We start from the raw sequence: 18,660 nt of genomic DNA, 5'->3' as shown, positions 1-18,660 counted from the left end.
TATCTCGTAAAGTGACTTTGATAAGAATTGTATAATTTGGCCTGGTCAGGAAGGTGAAAACGGGTTTAGGGTTGAAGAGGTTATAAAGCCGCATTTAATGAAACAGTCTGAAACACCAGGAAAAGTAACATTCAACATAAAACGTAGAAAATGAGCTAGACAACTTTAAAATAGGTCCACATCCTTTGATGAATTTGTTGCAATTCAGTTTTTCACTCCAAAATTCTGACGAAAATGCAATAATTAATATGACCCATAAATTTTTAAGCTAGACAACCTCTTTAATTTCTTACTTTTTGGGTATTTTTATAGGCAATGTCTCGGTCAATATAGGTAAAAGCATTATAAGAGTAAGTTACACTACTGTCCTCCTCCTGGACCTGTCTTCTGCCTTTGACACAGTGGACCATTCTTTCCTGTTACAGATTCTCTCATCTCTTGGCATCAAAGACATGGCCCTATCCTGGATCTCATCCTATCTAACAGACCGGACATTCAGTGTCTCTCTCTCCCACACCACCTCCTCATCTCGTCCCCTGTCTGTCGGTGTTCCCCAAGGCTCAGTTCTAGGGCCCCTGCTCTTCTCCATCTACACCTTCGGCCTGGGACATCTCATAGAATCCCACGGTTTACAATATCATCTCTACGCTGATGACACACAGATCTACCTATCTAGACCTGACCACTTCCTTACTGACCAAAATCCCACAATGTCTGTCTGCTATTACATCTTTCTTTTCTGCTCGCTTTCTAAAACTGAACATGGACAAAAACAGAATTCATCATCTTTCCCCCACCTCATTCTACCCCTCCACCCGACCTATCCATCAATGTCAATGGCTGTTCACTTTCCCCAGTCCCGCACGGTCTGTGCCTTGGGGTGATCCTTGACTCTGCCCTCTCTTTCAAGCCACATATCCAAGCCCATGCCTCCTCCTGCCAATTCTAACTCAAAAACATTTCCCGGATCCGTACATTCCTTGATCATGAAACCACAAAAACACTAGTGCATGCCCTTATCATCTCCCGCCTCGACTACTGCAACCTCCTACTCTCTGGCCTCCCCTCTAGCACTCTGGCACCACTCCAATCCATCCTAAACTCTGCTGCCCGACTAATCCACCTGTCTCCCCGTTATTCCCCAGCCTCGCCAATCTGCCAGGCCCTTCATTGGCTTCCTATTGCCCAGGGGCTACAGTTCGAAACACTAACAATGACATACAAAGCCATTCACAGCCTGTCTCCTCCATACATCTGTGACATGGTCTCCCGATACCTACCTACACGCAACCTTCGATCCTCTCATGATCTCCTTCTCTACTCCTCTCTCATTTCTTTCTCCCCCCAATGCATACAAGACTTCTCCCGTGCTTCCCCTATACTCTGGAACTCTCTACCACAACAAATCAGGCTCTCGCCCACCACGGAAACCTTCAAAAGGAACCTGAAGACCCACCTCTTCCATCAAGCCTACAACCTGCAGCGATCCTCTGTCTGCTGAACCGCCGCATGTCCAACTCTACCCTCTCCTAGTGTATCCTCACCCATCACCTGTAGACTGTGAGCCCTCGCGGGCAGGGTCCTCTCTCCTCGTGTACTTGTGTGTGTCTTGTTTTACTCGTGTTTATTGTACTTGTCTATTTTTGCCCTATTCACATGTAAAGCGCAATGGAATAACTGGCGTTATAAAAATGTATAATAATAATGTGTGCATCATTAGTATCTGAATGTTTGCTGTTTTCTGAATAACAGAAGATAGGTGTCCTTACATTTCTCTTTAACATTTCTACTGCTCATTTAGAATTACAGGATGCCAGTTTAGAGCAGTTGTTATGTTTCTTTACTTTATGATGGTGCACAGGGTCATATTTCTCCTAGATCGGGTGACTGACTGGTCAAGCATAGGAAAATAACTCATCTGGTGTTCTAATAATTAAAGCATAGTCGTCTCTTGTTTTCTAAGGCACAAAGCATTCCGAACACTTCAAGAAGCCATCAAATGCAACTTTGAACATTGGCAGATATGGGAGAACTATGTATTAACCAGCACAGATGTCGGAGAGTTCACAGAAGCCATTAAAGCTTACCATAGACTAATGGACCTTAGAGACAAATATAAGGATATTCAGGTTGGTCATTGATCATATATCATAGCAGTATTTGGTACATGAAGCTTCTGTTTGCAGCCACCGTAAATATTGTTTATTGGAAAATCATGAGCAGTAACTAATAATAATACTTCGTGACCCATAAAATGTTAACCCCTAAGCACAAAATCATGTACATGTATCACATCTGTTAATGGTGGGATGATCATGTTTGGAGGTGGCTGAGGAGCAAACATCTCTCCAAAGGCGGTACATGCCAGTTGTGATACATATACAGTGCTGATTTTTCAAGTATTCCCACCTACAAATAATGGAAAGGTCTCTAATTTTTATCATAGGAAAACTTCAACTGTGAGAAACAGAATCATAGAAAAAAGAAAATCACATTGCATGAAATAAATATTTGATAGAATAGAAAAACAGAACTTAATATTTGGTACAGAAACCTTTGTTTGCAATTACAGAGGTCAGACATTTCCTGTAGTTCTTGACCAAGTTTGCCCACACTTCTCCAGGTCTTTCAGATTTTGGAGTTGCCGCTGGGCAACTGTCACGACTCTGTTGTCCGGTGCCCTGGGACCAGGAGCTCTTTCCCTGTCCTTAGCTTGACCTGTTTCCCAGATTACTTCTGATAGTGACGACGTGGGGCCATGTACCTTGCCTTAGCTTCAGTCTGTATCTTTCCCCACCCAGGGAAGAGGGGAATAGTATTGTACTGTAATACACCAACCAGACTAACAAGGTAATACGAACAGGGGAAACTAAATATACCAAACATACAAATAAACTCACACATACAACTGAGGAATGCATCAGGAAGTGGAGGATGGGGTTAAACCAAAGTAGGAGAAGAAAGGGAATTATCACACACTCAAAACCTAGCAACAGTCACAGATAAATCCACAACCGCCTTCTCCAATAACCACCAACAACAACCTCCTGCCATACAGCAAAAAATAACCTCTGACAATGAGTGCTAGCCAGGACCCAGATTATATAGGAGACTGGAGTGGCTAACTGTGCACTGAAAGTCGGAGCACAGGAATGCTTCCAGGAGCTCTCAACTGAGCAGATTAAACCCTGTACTGCTAAAATAAACTTACACCGTTTAACATAAAGGTGAGGTGCTTCTAATCAATTCAGGAGTAGGAGAAATCAGATGCTGTGGTCTTCCGGCTCCTCTCTGTCGCAGTAAACCCGTGACAGCAACATTGAGTTTCAGCTTCCTCCAATGATTTTCTATTGTTTGGGTTAAGGTCTGGAGACTGGCTAGGCCACTCCAGGACCTTGAAGGCTTCTTACGGAGACACTCCTTTGTTGCCCTACCTGTGTGTTTCAAGTCATTGTCATGCTGGAAGACCCAGCCACAACCCATCGTCAATGCTTTTACTGAGGGAAGAAGGTTGTTGGGCAAAATATAGCAATACATGATCCCATCCATCCTCACTTCAATACGGTGCAGTCTTCCTGTCCCCTTTGCAGAAAAGCACCCCCAAAGTATGATGTTTCCCTCATTATGCTTCATAGTTGGTACCCCGTTTTTGGGGTTGAACTCATCCTTCTTCTTCCTCCAAATGCAGGGAGTGGAGTTGATAACAAAAAGTTCTATTTTGGTCTCATCTGACTACATGATCTTCTACAATGCTACCTCTGGATCATCCAGATTGTCATTGGCGAACTTTCAACGGGCCTGGACATGTGCTGGCACGAACAGGGGCACATTGCAGCCCTGCAAGTTTTGAATACATGACGGCGTAGTGTGTTACTAACAGTTATGTTTGAGACTGTCGTCCCAGCTCTCTTAAGGTCATTGAACAGGTCCTCCCTTGTACTTCTGGGCTGATTCCTAACCTTTCTTGGAAACATCCTTTTCCCACAAGGCGAGATCTAGCATGCAGCCCCCAGACCGAGGAAAATTGACAGTCATCTTGTGTTTCTTCCATTTTCTAATAACTGTGCCAACAGTTGTTGCCTTCTCACCAAGCTGCTTGTCTATTGTCCTGTAGCCCATCCCAGCCTTGTGCAGGACTCCTTTTTGTCCCTGGTGCCTTTAGACAGCTCTTTGGTCTTGGCCATAGTGGAGAGGTTGGAGTGTGAATGATTGAGCGTGTGGACAGTCTTTTATACAGGTAACGAGTTCAAACAGGTGCAACTAATGCAGGTAATGACTAATGAGTGCAGAGTAGGAGGACTTCTTAATGAAAAACTAATAGGTCTGTGACAGACAGAATTCTTGCTGATTTGTAGGTGATCACATACTTATTTCATGCAGTAAAATGCGATTTAATTATTTAAAAGTCATGCAATGTGATTTTCTTTTAAGATTCTGTTTTTCATAGTTGAAGTGTACCTATGATAAAAACTACAGACCTCTCCATTCTTTGTTAGTGGGAAAATTGCAAAATCGGTAGTGTATCAAAAACTTATTTTGTCCACTCTATAATATATGGAAATTTCACTCTATATATATATATATATATATATATATATATATATATATATATATATATATATATCTATAGTTATGTAAATATACAGAGGTTGGACAAAATAATGGAAACACCTAACGTTTTGGCATCAAACCGTGACATATGGTAATGTTTTGTAGTTGATTATTTGTGTTATGTGATATGTGTATGTAAATTAACTGTTTGTTTTGCATAATTGTAAGAACATTGATGAGAACCTGATACCAATGGCTGACCTCTCGGATTTTCAAAGAGGCCAAATTGTTGGTGCTCGTATGGCAGGCGCTAGTGTACCAGAAAGTGCCCGAATGCTTGGCGTGTCAAGAGGTACGGTCTCCAAAGTAATGACTGCGTTTGAAAGAGAAGGAAAAACGTCCGCAGCAAAACACAGGTCCGGCCGAAAGTCAAAGTTGACCGAGAGAGACCGTTGGACTCTAAAGCGAATTGTAAGAGAGGATCGCAAGACCACGGCTCCGAAAATCACTGCTGAGCTCAATGAACACCTACAGAACCCAGTTTCTACGAAAACTGTTAGTCGTGAACTGCACAAACTGGATTCCACGGAAGAGCTGCAATTAGAAAACCTCTCAATGACAAATGTTTCCAAGCGTTTAGAGTGGTGTAGAAACTTCCAGAATTGATCCCTCGAGCAGTGGAAACATGATATTCTCAGACGAATTATCGTTTACCCTATTTCCGACCTCTGGCCGAGTGTACGTTTGGTGACAGCCGAAAGAAGCTTTCCATCCAGACTGCCTTCTCCCAACTGTAAAACATCGCTGAGGTTCTGTGATGATCTGGGGTACCATTTCGTAGAGATCCGTCGGGCTAATGATATCCCTTCATGGAAGAATTAACAGCCGAGATTATTTAGGCATTATGGGCGACCAAGTGCATCCAATGGTTCAAGCATTGTTCCCGGAGGGGAACGCCATCTTTCAGGATGATAATGCACCAATTCCTACAGCTAGAATCGTTAAAGCATGGCACAAGGAACATTCTAATGAAGTTGAGCATCTCATCTGGCCCCCACAATCCCCAGACCTCAACATTATTGAGCATTTATTGGCGATTTTAGAGATTCAAGTTAGACGTCGATTTCCGCCACCATCGTTGCTCAAAGAACTGGAGGATGTTTTAACTGCAGAATGGGCTAAAATTCCTTTGAAAACAATTCACATCTTGTATGAATCCATACCTCGGAATATTGAGGCTGTAATCGCCGCAAAAGGTGGACCTACATCATATTAAACTAACTTTTGTTGATGTTTCCAGTTGTTTCCATTATTTTGTCCAACCCCTGTATGTAAATACACAGTTCATGTGTATGTATATATGTCTTTCTGAATACATATGTGTGCGTGTATATATGTGAGATATGTATATTAATAGTACTAGCTGAAGAGCCCGGCGTTGCCCGGGAACAGTAACAAACTGTGGTTAGTTATAACAAATTATAATGATTATATTGCACATAAAAACATTTCACATCATATATTCAACACTACAGATTTGCAACACAAACGCAGTAAGATGCAGAGTGACCGTCTGCAGCCTCTGGGACATCCGTGACATTAATACTCTGAAAAATGCTTACACTATCATAACCGACCAAGTGTGAGTGATCAGAGCACAGCAGCTTGAAGATTACTCTGCTGCGCTCTAAACACCTGCAGTGACAGCAGTGATGAACGGTGATGAGTAGCCTGAAACTGTACTACTACTGTCAGGCTGTGAATTCTGATCACTGCTGCCAATACTCACCTCATCCTGGACCTCCCGTCACTGCTTGCACTGAGCACTGTGGGCGGTGACGGGGAAAGTGAAGCTCACAGCATAGCTGTGGGCTTCAGTGAAATGGTGTTGATCTCCTCCCACAGCTTTGACCTGGACAGCCCAGGGGGCTTGCCCAGATCACAGTTGAAGGCAGTCACAGTGTACGAGATGCAGTCAGACAGCCACGAGAAAATACAAATGGCAGCCCCAGTGGCTGAATAATAAATTAAAGGTGGTACCCTGCACTTTGTAAAAAAATTAAAAATGTGCCTAAGCACTAACAGGCAGGTGGTAGTTGCTACCTACCTGTCTGTTGTTCCCAGCGCCGTTCTACGCTGACACAGAACCTTTACAGAGCATTCCTGCCAGAGGATTCAGCTGTTTCTGCTGACATCATATCGACAGAGCTGTGTTTTTTTTCCTCCCGCTCCACAGGGTGTGTCTGCTGACGTCATTCTGAATGACAGCCAAGTCCTCACCGCCTAACCGGGTGAACTGGCTGTCAATCAGCATGACCTCGGCAGTCATGTCCTGTCAGCAGAGCAAGGCGGAAAAGAAGTAGAGGTAGTTGAATTGCCGGCAGGAGCAGTTAGTGACCACTCTGTGCTGACAAAGAACGGCACCAGGTAGCAACTACCACCTGCCTGTTAGTGCTTAATCACTTTATTAAAAGGGAAATCCCTTTAATAAATAAAACCAGCTAAACTAGTGCATTAAATTTTGTATTAAAAATAATTGATTATATAATCAATAATTTTAATGCAAAAATAAAAATCGTGGCACTTTCCCTTTAAGATCAAGCACAAAAGTGCAAGATTTTTATGGACTGTCCTGCAATTTCTGGACAGTTGGCAGCCTTGGATATCATGCGGGGGAGGGCAGTCGTATGGTAAAGCTGTGGTAAATGTATGGTAAATTTCCTGGTAGACGGCTGTGCTGACTTTTGGTCTTGATAAAACACAGTGGACCTACACCAGCAGATGACATGCCTCCTCAAACCATCACTGATTGTGGAAACGTGACACTAGACCTCAAGCAGGTTGGATTGTCTGTCTCTCCATTCTTCCTCCAGACTCTGGGACCTTGATTTCTAAGGTCTAGTGTGAAGTATCCACAATCAATGATGGTTTGGGGAGCCATGTCATCTGCTGGTGTAGGTCCACTGTGTTTTATCAAGACCAAAGTCAACACAGCCGTCTGCAAGGAAATCTTAGAGCATTTTATGCTTCCCTCTGTTGACAAGCTTCTTGGAGATGCAAATTTAATTCTCCAGCAGGACTTGGCACCTGTCTACGCTGCCAAAAGTACCAAATCTTGGTTTAAAAATAACAGAATCACTGTGCTTCATTGGCCAGCCTCGCCTGACCTTAACCCCATAGAGAATCTATTTAGTATTGTCAAGAGGAAGATGAGCTGAAGGCTGCTATCAAAGCAGCCTGGGCTTCCATAACTCCTCAGCAGTGCCTCAGGCTGATCACCTCCATTCCACGCCGCATTGATGCAGTAATTGATGCAAAACGAGCCCTGACCAAGTATTGAGTGCATTTTCCGAACATACATTTCAGTAGGCCAACATCTCGGATTTTAAAATAATTTTTTCAAGCTGATGTTATAAAGTATTCTAATTTAGTGAGAAAATGACTTTTGGGTTTTCATTGGCTGTAAGCCATAATCATCAACATTAACAGAAATAAACACTTGAAATAGATCACTCTGTTTGTAATGACTCTATATAATATATGAGTTTAACTTTTTGATTATATTCTAATTTTGTGAGATTCATCTGTGTGAGGGACCTGGAGCAGTTTGCAAAAGAAGAGTGGTACAAAATTCCAATTGAGAGGTGTAAGAATCGTGTTGAAGGTTATAGGAAGCGATTGATTGCAGTTATTGATTCCGAAGGATGTGCAACCAAATAGTAATTGAAAGTGCCAACAATTTTGTCTGGACCATTTTTGGGGTTTTGTGTGAAATTATGTCCAATTTGCCTTCCTTCGTTTTTTTTGTTTTTTGTTTTTTTTTTGTGGTGTTCCAATACACATAAAGGAAATAAACATGTCTATAAGAAAACACTTTTCATTGCAATAATTTTCTTGGTGAAATACTTCATTTTCTGGACCAATTTCTAGGGCATCAACACTTTAAAATGCTAAAATTTGAATCACCCCACTTTTCCCTCTTTAAAATTAAAAAATGAACATACCGTACTTGGTATCGCCTGCCTTATGCTTGTCCACTCTATCAAAATATAAAATGTATTATTACATATGAAAACGCTATAAAGACCAAAAGAATATCAAAATGACTGAATTGTGGGTTTTATGTAATCACAGCACCCTAAAAGAATTCAATAAGTAATACCCAATATTGGTTTATTAACCAAAATTGATATCAATAAAAATGTCTGCTCAGGGCACAAATATCAAAAGTTCATACAGCTGCATTAATGGAAAACTAAAAATGTTACTGGTCTTGGAAATTGATGACACAAACCCCATTTTTCTTTTTTACAAGTTCAAGAATTTTTTCTATATTTAGCCTAATTTTTCAGTTAATAATTTAAGGTAATTTAAGTTTAAAACGCCCATTAGAGAAAGACTGTGTCAGTAGTGGGAACTTGAGCCCGTTTAGCATACAAAGCCATCCACAACCTGTCTCCTCCAAGCATCTGTGACATGGTCTCCCGGTACTTACCTACACGCAACCTCGGATCCTCACAAGATCTCCTTCTCTACTCCCCTCTTATCTCCTCTTCCCACAATCGCATACAAGATTTCTCCTGCGCATGCCCCTACTCTAGAACTCTCTACCCCAACATATCAGACTCTCGCCTACCGTGGAAACCTTCAAAAGGAACCTGAAGACCCACCTCTTCAGACAAGCCTACAACCTGCAGTAATCACTGATCCACCAAACCGCTGCATGACCAGCTCTATCCTCACCTACTGCATCCTCACCCATCCCTTGTAGATTGTGAGCCTTCGCGGGCAGGGTCCTCTCTCCTCCTGGACCAGTCATGACTTGTATTGTTTAAGATTACTGTACTTGTTTTTATTAGGTATACCCCTTTTCACATGTAAAGCGCCATGGAGTAAATGGCGCTATAATAATAATTTGTTGTACTTTATTTAAAGGGATTAGCCACTGTCAGACAATGTTTTTTCCTGATCACAGTTTGTTAAAAACCATCAAACTGCGCTGTACTCACCTTCTCCGCTGCTCCTGGTGTTGGGCATAACCTGTGGCAATGACATCACATTTATAGCATGGTAGCTGATCCGTACATTTTCTGGCTCTTAAGGCCGTGTCACCCACACTGGCACAGCCACTGAACTCTCTGATAGGCTGCCATGCTGTCATTGTGACGTCAGCGGACAGTGGACCCTGGAAAAGTGAGTACAGCGCAGTTTGTTTTGTTTTTTTTTAAAACCTGTAGTCTGGTCAGAACCTTGTCTGAAGGGGGACTATCGCTTTAAATACTTGTGATTTCATGAAATTATTTTTAATTAGCTACAACCCATAACCTTTAGGACGCTTGTAGGAATCAGATTTCAGCCAGGGTTGTAGGAAGCATAATGTGTGGTGTTATGCAGGCTCATTATGTGAAATATTCAGCAAGTATTGATTGATGCCGGTCAGTTTTTATTTAAATGTTCCATGAATTATTGATCACTATTTGATATATTTTATTACTCATGCTGAAAACTAGAGCTATTTTATTAGTGTAATTACTCATTGAGCCTGTAATTATTGCATTGCTGCCGTTGTAAAGGTTTTCTAACATTTAGTGCTCCAACTTGATATATTGTCTGTAAAATTTGGTCCTAAATGCTGATCTCTGGGACTCCAGCTGCAGGCGCTAGGATTGGTGCTGTGATTAGTGATATACAGTATGTCTTTTCTTTATAGATTTAACATATTGATAAACGGTTGCAATGCAGGATAGTCCAGATGGTAGATAAGCAGCCCCAATCAAGTTCCATAGAAACTCAGGCTGCAGTGCAGGCTCAGGGTGCCTCAGTGTCAGCGTGAGATTCCTTCGACATTTTAAATGTCCTCATAGTAAATTGTAAAATTTGTAATTCTCCTTCAGGTCACCTAGAGAGAACATCATTGATCCGTCTGAGACTAAAGCTGTGACTCTTCCATCATTTTCTGTAGGTCCTGAAGGTTTTGGTCAGAGCAGTGGTGGAAGGAATTGAGGATCGTAGAGGAGAGTCCACCAGTAACCTGAAGACCAAGGTACAGCAGCTGTTTGGAAGAATAACAGCACGGGACTCTAGTGATGCTGAGATTTGGAAAGCATATGCCAAACTGTACGGGAATGGGGAAAGTGAAAAAGATGAAGAGAATGAAAAGGTAACGTTCTGTGTTACGTGTATACTACACATTTACATTAAGTTGGGATTATCTTTTCTCTATCTAGTAAAATCCCTTTTCCAGGGCTCACCGCCAACACGCATCACTTCTTGTATGTCCAGGCTGCAGAATTGTGAACATAATTGAGGCTTAAGCCAATGGTTAGGGCACATGTCTGGATAACCTGCGTTAGGACATGTATTTCCTCACTGATCTCCAAGATGCCGTCTTTTACATTTAATGCCATTGGATGTTCTGATTTCTTGAATGATCCATATTCTCAACCTAGAATTGTTCTGATTAGCTGCAATTGTTTAGTAACGTGGATCATATCTTGCCGTCTAGACAATTTTTTTTTCAGAAGCCCACTTATAAATCTCTCTCTGTTGAGCATATACATTTAAACATCTGTCGTACAGCTGTAGGACACAATTTCGCTATAACTCTGCTCCAGCCTTCATATATTTTTCATAGGCTGTGCGATGTAAAAAAGCTGAAAGCCATTAAAAATACAAATACGGTATAAGAACAGAATCAAATCTGATCTAGCCAGTGCTATAATGTGATCACAACATACGCCTGTTGTACGGGATATTTTTCTAGATGTAACACTGACTTGTGGTATGTTTTTCAGTTAGGTCTATCCAAAAACTTTGTGGGGCTGAGTTGTGTGTCTTTTCCCTCCTGTGTTTATCAGTCCTGTAGAATTTCCAAATAATGTTGAAATAGTGGCCACCCAAAAGCTGATGAGTGGGCTGGAACATAGCCTGCCATGTGCACTACTTTCTGTGAGCCTTGGTGATCAATTAGCAAAGCCAAGAAGAGCTTATTGAAAGGCCTGTCTATGTCTTGTTTATTGCTTCACCTTAGACTTCTTTTTATTAAAGGGAACCTGTCACCCCCAAAATCGAAGGTGAGCTAAGCCCACCAGCATCAGGGGCTTATCTGCAGCATTCTGTAATGCTGTAGATAAGCCCCCGATGTATCCTGAAAGATGAGAAAAAGAGGTTAGATTCTACTCACCCAGGGGCGGTCCGGTCCGATAGGCGTCGCGGTCCGGTCCGGGGCCTCCCATCTTCTTACGATGACGTCCTCTTCTTGTCTTCACGCTTTGGCGCAGGCGTACTTTGTCTGGCCTGTTGAGGGCAGAGCAAAGTACTGCAGTGCGCAGGCGCCGGGAAAGGTCAGAGAGGCCCAGTGCCCGCGCACTGCAGGACTTTGCTCTGCCCTCAACAGGGCAGACAAAGTATGCCTGCACCAGAGCCGCAGCGTGAAGACAAGACACTTGTAGTTCTTGGATGTCCAGGATGGTTTGTATTAAACTGTGGGCAGCTGCTTTTATGGAAGATAAGTGATATCTTCATTATAGATGACGGCTTCTTAAAAAATGTAATCTGCCATAGTGTCATCTTAATGTCTACCAATCTCTTTCCTTTATAAGGCTTTACAGTTCCTGACAAAGGCTCATAAATGCGATACTCAGAAAAGTGGCTGGGAAAGTGACATTCCGACATTCAAGGAAATAATTAGAGGGGCAATCAACCTTGCTCATGGTAAGTTAACACTAAAGGGAATTTGTCAGCAGGATTTCACCCCCCCCAAAAAAAAAAACTATATGCATATGTAACTCTTAGGCCGAAGTCACACTACAGCGAGATACGGGCGAGTCTCGCAGGTTAAAAACCAGCTCTGGCACCGGGACTGCGGAGCGGAGCGTGCGGCTCCATGTATTGCTGTGCGGCCACACGCTCCGCTCTGGAGTGCCGGTGCCAGAGCTTGGTTTTAACCTGCGAGACTCGGACGTATCTCACTGTGTGTGATCCCGGCCTTACACAGACAAGTCCAGCTATACTTTTAGTTAAACGGTCCTTTCCTCCTTTACTTTGAAAATTTGCTTTTGGTTTAATATTAAAATGATGCTGAGGACTATGGTAGATCTGAAGCTCTTTTTCCCGCCCAGCTCTGCCTATTCCTGCTTGGCTCACATCTCGTTTGCTTGAAGACACAAAGTATAGATGCTGTCAGCTAAGCAGGAGGAGGCGACACTGAGCACCTAAATAGAGCCTAAGTCACAGATGCTTGTAAGTTTTTCCTTACTATGAAGGTCTTCAACTTCAATACTGTTCTTGGACAGTAAATAAATATATCAGTTTAACTATACCAGATGCAGAGTACAAGGAAAGATTTATCTGAGTGGTGACTGCTTGCTTCACTGGTGTGAAGACAGAATTTGCTATCAGGAATAATGGGCCACCATAGTTAAAGGGGATGCATCACTAGGTTTTTGCTATGTATTCTGAGAGCAGCATTATGAAGGGGTTGAGATCCTGATTCCCACGATATGTCACTTGCTGGTCCACATGCTGTCATTTTGATAGAATCACATTTTTTCTGCTGCAGATCTAGCAGCGCTCACTGAGCTCTGTATAACAACATCTACACCACTGATTGGCTGCTTACCAGTGGTGAGGGCAGGGTTACACAGATCAGCTGACTAATAGGCACAAAACACCTAGTCTTGTAGTGATAATCTCCCTCTGATAAAACACTGATTTTACTGAAACAGCAACACACAGCCTAGGAAGAGGCACATTTCTTAATTAGGGTCTATGTACCTACATCATGCTGCTCTAAGATTACATGGCAAAAACCTGCTGATATATTCCCTTTAACCCCTTTCTGCCATCGGACGGAATAGTACGTCTGATGGCAGAACCCCCGCTTTGATGCAGGCTCCGGCGGTGAGTCCGCATCAAAGCTGGGACATTTCAGCTGTTTTGGACAGCTATATGTGCCCGCAATAGGCGCAGGTGGAATCGCGATCTGCCCGCACCTATAAACTAGTTAAATGCCGCTGTCAAACTCTTGCCATCGGGCCGGAAATACGCGCACCTCTGACCCCTGTCACGTGATTGGGGGTCAGCGATGTGTCGGCATGACAACCAGAGGACTCCTGAAGACCTCTATGGTTGTTGATTCCAGATTGCTGTGATCGCCACCCTGTGGACGACACTCATAGCAATGCAGTAATTCTACTACATAGGAGCGATCTGAGCATCGCTCCTATGTAGCAGATCCGATTAGGCTATGCCAGCTTCTAGCCTCCCATGGAGGCTATTGAACCATGGCAAAAGTTAAAAAGAAAAATGTTTTTTTTAAAAAAAGAAAAAAAAATTCAAATCACTCCCTTTTTTGCCCCATTCAAACTAAAACGATAAAAAAATCAAACCTACAGATGTTTGGTATCGCCGCGTTCAGAATAGCCTGATCTATCAATAAAAAAAAGGATTAACCTGATCGCTAAACGATGTAGCGATAAAAAAATTTAAAATGCCAGAATTACGTTTTTTTTGGTCGCCGCAACATTGCATTGCATTGAAATGTTATAATGGGCAATCAAAAGAACGTATGTGCACCAAAATGATATCATTAAAAACGTCAGCTCGGCATACAAAAAATAAGCCCTCAGCCAACCCCAGATCACGAAAAATGGAGATGCCACAGGTCTTGGAAAATTACGCAATTTTTTTTTAAGCAAAGTTTGGAAATTTTTTTTACCACTTAGATAAAAAATAACCTAGAGATGTTTGTTGTCTAAGAACTCATAATGACCTGGAGAATCATAATGGCAGGTCAGTTTTAGCACTTACTGAACTTAGCAAAAAAGCCAAACAAAAATCAAGTGTGGGATTTCACTTTTTTTGCAATTTCACCGCACTTGGAATTTTTTTCCCGTTTTCTAGTACACAACATGGTAAAATCAATGGTGTCATTCAAAAGTACAACTCGTCCCGCAAAAAATAAGCCCTCACATATTGACGGAAAAGTGAAAAAGTTATGGCTCTGGGAAGGAGAGGAGCGAAAAACGAAAACACAAAACTGAAAAAGGCTCCGGGGGTTAAGGGGTTAAAGCACTTGGTTATTGAACTCATATTTGAAAGTTGGGTGACTGGGGGAAAAAATTAAAAACTTCTGAAAAGCATATAAAAAACAACTTTTTCTGCAAGTGAAGGTAACTAAACACTGTTAAAGCTACACACTAAGTTCCCACCGTTCTGAAGATCCATAGGAGATTTAACAGGTGGCTTCTTCACCACGGTTGTAAGTAGAGGTCCTATGCAGTTTCATGCCACCTGCGAACCTATAAAGGTCTGCAAACTCATGCCGAAGGAGAACATAGCTCTGTATTTCTCATGTTTTCCTACCCAGAGTACCTAATTACTGATTTCTTATATAATTAGCAGTTATTTTGTAGGTCTAAATAGTGAGGTATATGATAACAGAAAATCTTACCGCACATCTGGGACTTACATCCCATTGATATGGCGAGCAATGTGAGGACAAATTGAAAGAGAATTTCAAGTGAAGTTGTTCATTCTCTATATGTCTTATTATTGCAATTTTTTATTAGTCCCATAAAATGTGGAAAGGTTTTCATAACTGACTGCTATGAACTGGATATAAATGTTGGTGATTTGTTGTAATGCACCGTGGACCAGCAGAAATATACTGTAAATATCAAATTAAATTGCCACTTGTTTTATTTTCCAAGAAGAGGTATTATTATAATTCCTTTTCCAAGGTTTATGTTATAGGCATTTTATGGCCTTTATATTTAAAAAATGTACGAATGTTGGAACCCGTCACGTCATTTCAAGCATCTAAACTGTCCCCAGCGCACTGTTAATGATGCAGCGTGGATGCCCTATTTGAGAAAAGGGCTATGATGGAGAGACGCCATGCCGACAGTACAGATATTTTCAAGAAGAATATTTTATACAATATGGGTGCTTCGGGACAAGCAAAGACCTCTTATTTTGAGCAAATAAACCGACCTAGGATAGTCTATCATCCTGATTGGATGTAACATTTTGGGGTTATGTCAGAATGCTAGGTTATGGTGTTAATATCCAATAGGTGGGGTCTGACCTTTTGCAAACAACCTTTGATATAGGTTTCGCTTTGCTTCATGCAATATCACAGCTTGTCGGGATCACCGGCTGGAAAATCCGTATATTAAAACACAAAACTGAGTGCATTTTTTAAATAGGACCTGTCAATTGCTATAAAAAAATTGAGTTAAATTGCGTGTAGGTTGAGCTCCCCTGATTCTGCTTTACTTTTCCGTTTTGTGCTTCATCACTCCATTGCAGACATATTCACATTTATTGCTTTTGTTGCACAGTATGTGAGATTTCTGTTTTGCAGGAGAACTGGACGTTACTTCAGTCTTCTCAGTGGCCTTGTACTATCACGCCTCCCTCCCAGATGCTGCCAATCACAGCTCAACAGCATCTCAGCACATGTCCCAACAGAAGACTCTGAAGGAACATCTAGTTGGACTGTGAGCAGAAATTTCACATACTGCGCTCCAAAAGCAACAAATGTGAAGTAGCAATGCACGAAAAGGAAAACACTGGCATAACCAGGGAAGCTCAATGATTTTAACAAGACATTCAAATCAGTTTTTTGAAACACTTTATAGGTCCTCTTTAACATGCAAGTTCTATAAAACTGATGGAAATCACAATCCAGCGTTATAAGGATTTATATCAAAAGCGTAATCTCCAGACCTTGTACCACAATAGACTAATTAATGACACTGATAAGTCTGTGCTTTGTAGGCTTTCCTGCCATATGTTGCCAGATTGTGCCTGACAAAGTAGATTTGCTGCTTACTATGTAATTAGTTTGAGGAGCAGGAAAAGTAACCCATATGTTTTTGTTTTACTTACATGTTATATGATTGTCATCTTAACCAGATGTACATATACAATACCCCAGGCCGGAGCATTCATCATGTTTTGAGTTCACTTGATGGAGCAGGGTGTTAAGAAAAAGCAGAATGAAATTATTTTTTTCTTTTAAATACCAGCCTACATACTGTAACATATAGTCTAAAATTTAAAGTGTTACCATTCTTTTACACGTGCGACAGAGATGAAGGCATCACATCATTTTATTTCTGTAGTTCTGAATAAAAGATAGATACTGTATATCTTTTTTGCACAATCGTATTCAGCTGTGCTTTATTTGTATTTTTATTAATCATTCGTACGCTTGCGCCTAATGCACCTAAAAATCCTAAATAATGAATCCACAAATTAAGTATTGGTACAAGCCATATTAGAAAGTTAGCTAGACCCTAAAACAAGGACTTAGAGTGAGTGGTTGACCCAGGAGCACAAAAGTATTGTATCTTTAGGGTTAAGAGGCGCTTGTGTCAAAATTGCAGTAATCTTTAGGATTTGGACTATGAGGTTTCTTAGATCAAATAGATTTTGACATATTTTTCCTGACAAAATAAATGGCCTCAAGGCACTGCTTCAGGGACTTGATTACATTTAATTTCCTTACAAATCCAGCCCAATGACCTCACTTTATCGTAATATGGGTTACATATTGGCTAAGATTGTAGTATTAGAGATTAAAACCCCTAAATATTTGCTATATTGCATACAGGTTTAACGAAAAAGTGTGTTTTACTTCAAAGGAAAAGCATTTTTGAGCTTAAATTGCTGTCATTACCCTTGCTTTAAGGAATAGACCCCAGGGGTGTCTAGGCGTGAGGGCACCTCATAAAATATGGAATGCATGGTGGGCATGTGGTCCACATCAACCATACTTTACTAAGATGTAAGGAACAGGAAAAACTAAACATAAAACCCTACAAATATAATTGACATTTCCTTTCCATTTGGCAATTGACCTGCTGGAAAGGACAGAGATCTGTTCATTGTTCTTCTCATCAATTTGGAGCATTCTTTTGATCCATAGAAATTAGTCTCCCCAATCTTCTAAAGACTTTGATTTGCCTTAACATTCCAACTAAACACACGATTCATTCAGGGTTGTCACCCAATTGCATACAGTTTGGACAAACTAAATAAATCATATATACTGAAACAGAAATTTTTATCGAAGAAATATTTTTGTATTTCTAGTTTGGAGGTCCTAAAATAGCAATGAGAAGACATTAAGGCTGATTTATCAAATCTTTTCCAATAGAAAAATAGCATAAAAGTTTTGAAAAATCACAATTTTTTGCACAATATGGAGTTGCTCAAATATTTAATGACTTTTGCTATTTTCACGCCAGGTTGATTAAGCTTTGCTGAAATGGTGCTGTAGAGGAAATGTGGTGGGATGGGGCGTGATCATGTCTGCCTGCCCAGTTCATCAAATGTGCCAGAAAGGCTACTCCAGTCCAAACCACTCAGAAGATGCACCAAATGTATTAAGTGGCATACCCTCTGTATGAATTCAGCACCTCGTACTCCAGGAAGACTGGCATAGCGTGAGTGTGCGCTGACCCAGGGTTGATGAATCGCCTCATTTTCCTTCAGACATGCAGGTTTTGATTCATCAAGACCATCGTCTATCACTCTGGTCTTCATGAGGGGCAGAGTAGAGTGCAAGGCTCCTCATTCATTAAGAGGCACAATCTTACGTGAGTAAGGGACTAGAGTAAGATTTGTGACATGGCAAACTCTGCCACTTGTCATGAATATGATGAGTGAGGGCCACCATGCCCCGTTCTAGCTCTCTCTCTCTATGATAACACCAAAATTTGCTACATTTTTGTGAAAACTTTTGTTGCACAAAGATTTTGCTACTTTTGAAAGCTTTTTATTCCAGAATTCTGGGGAAAAATCTTTGATGAATTGGGGCTTAAGGGATTTGTCGATCTATCCTTAAAGGGAACCTGTCACCCCGTTTTTTCAATATGAGCTAAAATAGCGTTCAATAGGGCCTGAGCTGTGCTTTACAATAGTGCCTTTATTATCCCCTGATTCCCCACCTTTGCTGCCAAAATACCTTAGTAAACTCACCGTTTTCGGCTGTCAATCACCCCGGTCCGGTCCGATGGGCGTTGCCAAATCGCTGTCTCTCTGCCCACTCCTCAGCGTGTCAGACGTAACTCGATCCGTGAATAGCACAGATCGCGC

General features: G+C 41.4%; 1 protein-coding gene across 1 annotated transcript in view; it reads left to right on the top strand.

Annotated features, from left to right (window-relative positions):
• TTC27 (tetratricopeptide repeat domain 27) overlaps window positions 1-18,660 on the top strand; it is a 630,563-nt gene that overhangs the window by 584,239 nt on the left and 27,664 nt on the right. Inside the window, exons 17-19 of the mRNA XM_069769113.1 lie at window positions 1,964-2,129; window positions 10,514-10,711; window positions 12,153-12,264. Of these exons, the coding sequence (XP_069625214.1) occupies window positions 1,964-2,129; window positions 10,514-10,711; window positions 12,153-12,264 (476 nt within the window). The remainder of the gene's footprint in view (window positions 1-1,963; window positions 2,130-10,513; window positions 10,712-12,152; window positions 12,265-18,660) is intronic.

This window comes from Ranitomeya imitator, chromosome 5 (genome assembly GCF_032444005.1).
Source record: "Ranitomeya imitator isolate aRanImi1 chromosome 5, aRanImi1.pri, whole genome shotgun sequence".
Taxonomy (NCBI): Eukaryota; Metazoa; Chordata; class Amphibia; order Anura; family Dendrobatidae; genus Ranitomeya; species Ranitomeya imitator.
The sequence above is the reverse complement of the archived record's forward strand: the minus strand, read 5'-3'. Positions and strand labels throughout refer to the sequence as shown.